Raw genomic sequence first — 9,036 nt, 5'->3', positions numbered from 1 at the left:
ACTTTTATCTAAAACAAAATGCCTAAAAGGATAGGTTTATATGTGCTTAAATTTGAAGGTTATTTTGGTCTTAAATTTGCAGCCTAACGTTAGGTTACACAATAGAAAAATGTAGCTTTCCCCCTTCATGCTTGGCTTTAGGTTTGATTTTTGACGGGCACCCTTGCCTTTCAAAATTGACCAGTTTAGTGAAATATAACAAGTTTTTTTTGTATTTCAGTGTAAATTTTATGGGCATTTTTAAATTTTACAAGTATTTTATAGCCACAATACTCAAAAATGGGTGTGTCACCCATCAAAAAGTAACTATGTGGGCTTCAATTTGCCACTAACACTGTTGCGAGCAAAATAGGTAACTAACGAGGGTTACCTAAAAAGATTCCCTCCTAAAATGTGTGAAATCTAAAAAATGGCTTAAAAACATAGTTTTTTGAAAACACGTCTCTAGAATTCCATGTATAAATTTAAAAATTACATGAATTTTGCTACTTTTTCAAGATTGAGAACACGTGTGTTGTTTGTGACATAAAAATAAAGTTGACTTATAAAATGGCATAGGAGTCTACACAACTTAAAGAAATATCAATCTTTTTGAAATAAAAATTTATTTTATAAATTTCATGAATGTAAGACACTTTTTTTACTGGACTGACAAATTCTACCACTATGCATAAATATGCACATTACAAGCACTCAAAAAATATTAGAATACATAATATTATAGGCTCCATAATTTATGAAAAATCCTACAAACATCCTTGAGTCTATTTGTAGACCCAAATAGCAAAGCCTTTAGTATATACTTACCTTGACAATTTGCATGACATAATTATTTGCTCTAGTTTTTATAGGCAGACTTTTATATATATATATATATATATGAAGAGAGAGAGAGAGAGAGAGAGAGGGCGCTTCAGTATGATGCTTTGATAATCGAGACTTCATAGTTGCAGCCATTGATTTACATTGTTTGGTTGGGAGAATACAAGGGGTATCAACTTACTAGACTTTTTCAAAGACGGTGACCCTTGACGGGAAAAGGGATGGGTTCAATGCGAATCCCTTCGTTGGGATCCACGGGAGCCCATTTGAATCGCCTCACTAAGTGATGAAGATATACGGACAGCGTCATCTTGGCAAATTCACCGCCGGGGCAAGAATGGGGACCAACACCACGTACGTGTAAGGCGGAGGCCCTTCTCTTTCCTTCGAACCTGGATGGGTCGAACTGGCTTGGATTTTGAAAACACTGTTCATCACGGTGTGTGGAAGAGATACTATACAAGATTTGCGCGCTGCAAGCCATAAAACAGTACTGATCATTAAAGTCCAAAGGGGAGATCAAATAAAAATAAAAATGCAAGGATTAATTACCCTCCAACCCTTTGCCGTAATGAATCGGCTCTAGTGACAATTCAAGTCCAAAGGGGAGATAAAATAAAAATGCAAGGATGCGTGATTGATTAATTAATTACCCTCCAACCCTTTGGAATGAGGTGTGGCTTCCTTCATCCCACCTCGGACGGGAGGCACCACTCTCAGTGTCTCCTGGATCACTTGCCACGTGTACTTCATATTCTGCACATCTGCCCAGTTGAGCTTCTCGCCTGGCTCCTTCTGGGAAGCTATTTCTTCTTGAGCTGCCAAGACTAGAGCGTCAGATCCTGCAGGTTCTGCACGATTCTAGAGGCTTTGTGAGAGTTCATATACCTTGGACGACGCGATCATAACAAGCTGGGTTCTCTGCCAAGAACTTGGCGGCAAAAGTGAGAGCGGAGGTGACGGTGTCATGGCCTGCGAAGAGTAGGAAGGGAAGAACATCCTGTATCTCTTCACGGCTCATGCAACTTCCACTCTCGTCCCGGGCCATGAGCAGAATTGAAAGCAAGTCCTCCTCGGTGTTGGCGCTTGAAGCCTCATTGAGCTCCTTTTGCCTCCGTTGGATGAGCTGATCTATCTCTTTCACAACAAGGACCTTACGTGCATCCTTGGCCTTACGACGTTTGGTACCAGGGAGATCGATTGGCAGAGCTATCATGCCGGCCAGCCATGCGCTGAAGTGGGGGTGAAGGTCTGCGAGCAGAATCTCGTCCTCAACGTCGGCAAGCAAGCTGCATGCCACGCGGAAGGTGTGGAGCTTGAGCAAGGGGAATAGGGTGAGGTGGAGCTGGCCGTGCCAGTGCGTGTCAAAGATATTGTGGAAGATTAGTTTCCATCCAATGAACGTTCAGGCCCCATATAAGATATTCTCCCATGGACCTTCCATGCATCCTTAACGGCCATCATGCGTTCGTGACCATATTGCATGACTATGGAATTCAATGCTAATTTCGGGAAGGAAGATATGTTTAACCATATTGGTTAACATCACTCCAAATGCCTAAATTCACCTTTTTGTCACATCCTTTTGTGCAATGCACGAATGTAATAGATTTTGGGATATCACCGAGTATCAGGCTTTAAATTTGGCACCCATACGGGAGCTCAAGTGCCAAATGGTACCTCCGTTTTTTGGTAAAAGTGCCAACGTGGCACTTTGAAAAAACAAGGGAAATGCCCAATGGTACCTAGCCTTAGGGGTCTAAGTGACCAGGGGTATATATCCTATATAATATACATGATATAGTACCTAGGGGCAATGCTGGGCGCCTTGGGTTGCGTCACTCTGGAGCTTCTGGCCAAGAACGTCGTCAAGTTCAGCGAGGCGGTGTGGTTTAAGGCCAGCTCCCAGATCTTCGCCGACGGCGGCGGGCTTGACTATTTGGGCAACCCGAGCCTGGTGCACGCGCAAAGCATCCTGGCCATCTGGGCGTGTCAGGTGGTGCTGATGGGCACCATGGAGGGATACCGCGTAGTGAAAGCAAGAAGAATGATTGAATTATGATGCTTTTGATTGGAATCACTTGAAAGTCTTCAATAATTTATGATGCCTTTAAAATTCTCTTGCTATAATGTATTTTGTGTGCTGAGAAGACGTCTTTTGAATTGTGAAAGCTTAATGCACTTACAAAACTAATATGTTTTCATTACTCAAAGTAAAGTGGTTTGTTATTAAAAGGGGCACTCAAAATTTTAGCCAAAGGTGACATTTTGACACCCATGGTTGATGGCAAAAGTGCCACTAGATTTTCTATAGCACCTAGACTTAGGTGCCAAATTTAAAGCATGCCGAGTATACAACTTGTGTAGTACTAATAAAATATACATAGCCTAAGCTATTAGTCTTATTTTAGCTTTTGGTTCCCCAAAAATTCCTTTCGTGGCTATACTTAAAAGGCTCGTATATAAGTCATTTTTTGGTCCCCCGACATTCCTTTAGCGATTGGTTGCGTGGCGATACATTATTATTATCAGAATGGAGTCTAGTCGGAAAGACAGAGCTGCAGGAAGTAAATTCATATGTAACTTTTACTTGATTAAACAATAAATTCATATATTATAAAAGAGTTATATGCTCGAGGGCATTCACATTGTTTGGTCGAGAGAATACAAGGGCCCCATAGAGCTAGTTCGCCAGGACTTCGCCTATATGTCTGTCTGTCTGTCTGCTAACACATGATAAGAGCGCTATCAACTTATGGTGTAAAATACTACTTTTCAGTGAAATACAAAGGATGAACGACACCAAAGAGAGGGAGTCGGGACCCGTGCACCAGGGAAAATCGTACTAGACTTTTTCAAAGACGGTGATGGGGAAACCCTTTACAGGAAAAGGGATGGGTTCAATGCGAATCCCTTCGTTGGGATCCATGGGCGCCCATTTGAATCGCCTCACTAAGTGATGAAGATATACGGACAGCGTCATCTTGGCAAATTCACCGCCAGGGCAAGAATGGGGACCAACACCAAAAGGCACGTATGTGTAGGGCGGAGGCCCTTCTCTTTCCTTATCGAACCTGGATGGGTCGAACTGGCTTGGATTTTGAAAACACTGTTCATCACGGTGTGTGGAAGAGATACTATAGAAGACCTGCGTGCCGCAAGCCATGATGATTAAAGTCCAGTTAAGGGGAGATGAAATAAAAATGCAAGGATGCGTGATTGATTAATTAATTACCCTCCAACCCTTTGGAATGAGGTAGCCATTGAAATCGAGGTCCTGTGTGGCTTCCTTCATCCCACCTAGAACGGGAGGCATCACTCGAAGTGTCTCCTGGATCACTTTCCACGTGTACTTCATATTTTGCACATCTGCCCAGTTCAGCATCTCGCCTGGTTTCTTCTGGGAAGCTATTTCTTCTTGCTCTGCCAAGACTAGAGCGTCAGCAGATCCTGCATGTTCTGCATGATTCTAGAGATTTTGTGAGAGTTCACATACCTTGGACGACGCGATCATAACAAGTTGGGTTCTCTGCCAAGAACTTGGCGGCAAAAGTGAGAGCTGACGTGACGGTGTCATGGCCGGCGAAGAGTAGGAAGGGAAGAACATCCTGTATCTCTTCACGGCTCAGGAAACTTCCGCTCTCGTCCCGAGCCATGAGCAGAATGGACAGCAGGTCCTCCTCGGTGTTGGCGCTTGTAGCCTCATCGAGCTCCTTTTGCCTCCGTTCGATGAGCTTAGCTATCTCTTTCACAAGGACCTTACGTGCATCCTTGGCCTTACGACGTTTGGTACCAGGGAGATCGATTGGCAGACCTATCATGCCGGCCAGCCATGCGTTGAAGTAGGGGTGAAGGTCAGAGAGCAGAATCTCGTCCTCAACGTCGGCCAGCAAGCTGCAGGCCACGCGGAAGGTGTGGAGCTTGAGCAAGGGGAATAGAGTGAGGTGGAGCTGGCCATGCCAGTGCGTGTCAAAGTGGCGCTGGGTCATGTGGTCCACACGACCAACAAGTTTTTGCAAGGCGAAGGGCGAGAGGCAGCTGGCCATGAGCTGGCGGAGGCGGCGATGCTCGGCGCCGTGCATGGCGACGGGGGCATGGTCGCCGACTACTTGTAGCATGGAGGCCGGCCAGTAATTGAGCAGCAGCTGCTTGTTCTCTTTTGTGGCCAGGAAGCGGTTGGCGCAGGCCCCCCGCACCACCACCGTGCGGTGCCCCAAAATGCTGGTTTTGAAGGTCTCTGAGCCGAACTTGGCAACCCGACACTGCAGAAACCGGTCCAAGTCGCCGGCTCGTAGCGCACTTAGGAATTGCAGGCTCTCCCCTATCCACGGAAGGCCCAAGCTTCCTGGTGGCAGACGGAGGCGCACGGACGTCGACTTGCTCTTCGGCCACCATACCACGGCAAAGATTAAGCACCCAAGACAACCAATAGCGATGCTCCCCAAGAGAATGTACTCATGGCTTCGTGCAGCCTGCTCAGCAGTAGTAGCAGTGGTGGGGGGGGGGAAGCCAGGCAAAGGTAAGGAGAGGTCCATCGTTCAAGACACACAAGGCTCGATTCTCTCCGACTCAGGAGTCTACTAGTAATCGAGATTCGAGACTGTCATAATATAGTAACGACGGTCGTCATTTGCACTTCAGCACAGAGACACGTTAATGCTTGGCGCCGTACTTTGTGCTGAGGGCAGGGTCTTCTGTGCCAACACGTCAGTGAACACCCGCGTGCCTTGCCTCCTGCCGTGCATTTGCTTAAAACTATTGCTTTAGCTGGGCGCAGTTTAATGCTTTGCCGACCAGAGTTCCAAAAAAAAATTGTTTTTTTCAACCCTTAAAATCAGGCCTTAAATTTGAAGCTTAGCCTAAGGTTTCATGTGTGTTTAATTTTGAAAACTTGGCTTAAATTGTGGACGTCAATTTGCAACTTTGCATGTTTTTTTCAGGCTTCATTGTCCAAATTTCAACACGTCTCAAAAAAATCCTAAGTTTTTTCAAGCTTTGTTTTCCAAATTTCAAAATACCTCAAACCTATCCAAAATTAATTCAATGTTGTCTTACAAATTTTCAAACATCTCAATTGTATCCAAAATGCATTCTCTGTCCATTTGGAAGTCAATTTGGAACTTTACATTATTTTCAAGGTTTGTTCTACTTTTTGCAAACTTTGCATTTTTTTCAAGCTTAGCTATCTAAATTTCACCAATCCTATCTGAATTTCAATGAAGCTTTTTGCCCAAATTTCAAAACATCTCAATCATATCCAAAATGCACCTTAGAAGTCATACTACAACTCTTCAAGCTTAATTCAACATTGCCCAAATTTCAAAATGTCTCAATCCTATACAAATTTATTGTTTAAATTTGAAAACATCTTAGTCCTATCCAAAATTCATCCTAAATGTTTTCCCACTTAGATGGTAAGCATATGACCTTACGTTGTCCTATCTTAAATTAGTCTCTATATTTACGGTCTACACACTACCTAGTACCTTATATCATTTTTACAAGTAGCAAATGTGACTATTAACTTGTGACTTAAATGTATCAACATGTAGTGTACGTTGTCATGTACTAGACACACACCATGGCCAAACACACAGTACATATATAAACCTCTAGACATATATATACCTCTAGGGTCCTATATCTGATGAAACCCTACACCTCAACCTTGGGCTTCATTTTGACACTATCATTTTTGAAGCGTGCCACTTTTGCAACCTTTTGGAGCTTGAGCAGAGTGAGGTGGAGCTGGCCATGCCAGTGCGTGTCAAAGTGGCGCTGGGTCATGTGGTCCACACGACCAACAAGTTTTTGCAAGGCGAAGGGCGAGAGGCAGCTGGCCATGAGCTGGCGGAGGCGGCGATGCTCGGCGCCGTGCATGGCGACGGGGGCATGGTCGCCGACTACTTGTAGCATGGAGGCCGGCCAGTAATTAAGCAGCAGCTGCTTGTTCTCTTTTGTGGCCAGGAAGCGGTTGGCGCAGGCCCCCCGCACCACCACCGTGCGGTGCCCCAAAATGCTGGTTTTGAAGGTCTCTGACCCGAACTTGGCAACCCGACACTGCAGAAACCGGTCCAAGTCGCCGGCTCGTAGCGCACTTAGGAATTGCAGGCTCTCCCCTATCCACGGAAGGCCCAAGCTTCCTGGTGGCAGACGGAGGCGCACGGACGTGGACTTGCTCTTCGACCACCATACCACGGCAAAGATTAAGCACCCAAGACAACCAATAGCGATACTCCCCAAGGGAATGTACCCATGGCTTCGTGCAGCCTGCTCAGCAGTAGTAGTAGTGGTGGGGGGGGGAAGCCAGGCAAAGGTAAGGAGAGGTCCATCGTTCAAGACACACGAGGCTCGATTCTCTACGACTCAGGAGTCTACTTGTAATCGAGATTCGAGACTGTCATAATAACGGTCGTCATTTGCCCTTCAGGACAGAGGCACGTTAATGCTTGGCGCCGTACTTTGTGCTCGGGCCTAGGGTCTTCTGTGCCAACACTCAGTGAACACACGCGTGCCTTGCCTCCTGCCGTGCATTTGCTTAAAACTATTGCTTTTTTTGAGGGGTACTTTAAACCCTCTCGGTCAGGACTATGGCTACTGTTTCAGTTGTTTCATCATATTCGGTCTTAGTCTGCTTTTGAAGTGTTACTGTTCAAGTTTCTCATCTTCAATTGCCCTCAGTTTGTGGGCCTTCGGTCTCTATATTTCCCAATTTTAAGTGCAGAAGCTAATTCCACTATCTAGTGTTTTAGCAGTTCTCAGGGTCCCCCCATGGACCTTCCTCATGGGGCGTTGTAATCCTACCTTTTTTTAATATATTTTGCTGTTTTTACAAAAAAAAAACTATTGCTTTAGCTGGGCGCAGTTTAATGCTTTGCCGACCAGTGCTCCAAAAAAATATATATATGTTTTTTTTCAACCCTTAAAATCAAAGGCAATGAATGCTTAGACTTAATCAGGATTTAGACTTGAAAATCACTAAAAATGATGCAAATGCCTGGATTTATAAGTAAAGTGTACAAAATTTATCCTTTAAAATTAAAGGCAAAGTGAGATTCGAACCGAGATTTTTGAATTTAAGTCGAAAAAATTACACTACAAACCAGGTTATGTGAGCATTGTTGTCGAAGAGCTTATGGCCTAGGTGACAGGCCCTCTGTGTGTGCCAGTGCTTAGATTTGAAGCCCTACGTTGGGTTTCACAAAACAAAAAAAGTTGCTTTACCCCTTTTCAAGTTTGATTTTTGAAGGGCACCCTTTACTCTTCAAAATTTACGGGTTTGGTAAATTTTATGTGTTTTAGTGTAAATTTTTCTACTATATACCGGATATGAAATTTCATTCTTTAAAATAATGGCTACATAGAATCTCGGTCATTTTTTCCTTATTCTAGTCGATAAAAATACACTAGAATGTTGTTATTTTGGAGCACTGGATCCCTCCCTTGTGTTGCTGATATGGCCACCAAGGTGATGAGTTAGCTTGATGACGTTAGTAGGAACATGCTTTGGCATTTTTATTGCCTTCATTATTCACCTCATCCACACTATTATGCACATTGTTTTGGGAGCTCCCAGGTCGGGCGTCTTCCTAGGAAGTCCCCCTTCTTCTCTTCTCCTTTATATCTATATTGTAGAGTACATATAGAGAGAGAGATAAGTAGAGATATGATTAAAGAGAGAGAGATATATATATAGAGAGAGAGAAAGAGGGGGAGATAGAGAGATAGATAGATAGATAGATAGATAGAGAGAGAGAGAGAGAGAGAGAGAGAGAGATTCTTAGGGGGGTATACTTTTAGGAATACCTACATACAACGTGCATTCAAAGGGTAATTATGTTGGCTACTTTAGTTGATGTAGAGGTTAATGCTTCTTCTTCTCCTTCAACAAGGTTTACTTGTGCTTCTTTCTGTAGTCAATGTGATTAGTCCTATTGTAGTAGGTTCACTTCAGCTTGCCTTTTTTTATTTGAATGGTCATATCTTGTCTTGTTTGGTGTAGTAAGCTCCTTAAGTGGATTAATGTTCTATTATATTTGTGTTCTTCTTCTCTTCTTCAAGAAGAGCGGCTTCAATGTCGACCAAGGTTGATTTGGGTAGCAGTCGAGGAGTGGTGAGACCAAAGGAAGAATAGTCTTTCGTAGGAAGGCTTTTGAGAAGTATTTCTATAGAAACATCTTCCTCTATAGGTTTTTTTTATACATATGCTAACTG

General features: G+C 43.9%; 2 protein-coding genes across 2 annotated transcripts; both read right to left on the bottom strand.

Annotated features, from left to right (window-relative positions):
* Positions 1-1,012: 1,012 nt before the first annotated feature.
* On the bottom strand, positions 1,013-2,283 carry LOC147608532 (cytochrome P450 716B2-like). The gene is made up of 4 exons (XM_086789455.1): positions 2,260-2,283; positions 1,711-2,167; positions 1,484-1,664; positions 1,013-1,295 (listed from the first exon to the last, which is right to left on the bottom strand). The coding sequence occupies exons 1-4, from the start codon at positions 2,281-2,283 to the stop codon at positions 1,013-1,015; spliced, it is 945 nt and encodes a 314-aa protein (XP_086645581.1).
* A 1,279-nt stretch (positions 2,284-3,562) lies between these two features.
* On the bottom strand, positions 3,563-5,657 carry LOC147608531 (beta-amyrin 28-monooxygenase-like). Its single transcript, XM_086789286.1, has 3 exons — positions 4,319-5,657; positions 4,058-4,245; positions 3,563-3,970 (listed from the first exon to the last, which is right to left on the bottom strand). Exons 1-3 carry the CDS (start codon positions 5,355-5,357, stop codon positions 3,668-3,670), a joined length of 1,530 nt encoding a protein of 509 aa, XP_086645412.1. The 5' UTR covers positions 5,358-5,657; the 3' UTR covers positions 3,563-3,667.
* Between the last annotated feature and the right edge of the window lie 3,379 nt (positions 5,658-9,036).

The sequence above is a fragment of the Cibotium barometz genome, chromosome 53 (genome assembly GCF_041138505.1).
Source record: "Cibotium barometz isolate CiBa-2024 chromosome 53, ASM4113850v1, whole genome shotgun sequence".
In the NCBI taxonomy this organism is placed as follows: domain Eukaryota; kingdom Viridiplantae; phylum Streptophyta; class Polypodiopsida; order Cyatheales; family Cibotiaceae; genus Cibotium; species Cibotium barometz.
The sequence above is the reverse complement of the archived record's forward strand: the minus strand, read 5'-3'. Positions and strand labels throughout refer to the sequence as shown.

What these genes read in the sequence shown, in the direction of transcription:
- LOC147608532 (XM_086789455.1), bottom strand. Translation starts at nt 2,283, where the DNA reads ATGGCCGTTAAGGATGCATGGAAG. An exon ending in CCGTTAAGGATGCATGGAAG is followed by an intron (nt 2,168 to 2,259) that starts GTCCATGGGAGA and finishes TGGCACGGCCAG; the next exon opens with CTCCACCTCACCCTATTCCC. An exon ending in GCCACACCTCATTCCAAAGG is followed by an intron (nt 1,296 to 1,483) that starts GTTGGAGGGTAA and finishes TATGGCTTGCAG; the next exon opens with CGCGCAAATCTTGTATAGTA.
- LOC147608531 (XM_086789286.1), bottom strand. Translation starts at nt 5,357, where the DNA reads ATGGACCTCTCCTTACCTTTGCCTGGCTTCCCCCCCCCCACCACTGCT. An exon ending in TTATGATCGCGTCGTCCAAG is followed by an intron (nt 4,246 to 4,318) that starts GTATGTGAACTC and finishes TAGTCTTGGCAG; the next exon opens with AGCAAGAAGAAATAGCTTCC. An exon ending in TCATTCCAAAGGGTTGGAGG is followed by an intron (nt 3,971 to 4,057) that starts GTAATTAATTAA and finishes TGCGGCACGCAG; the next exon opens with GTCTTCTATAGTATCTCTTC.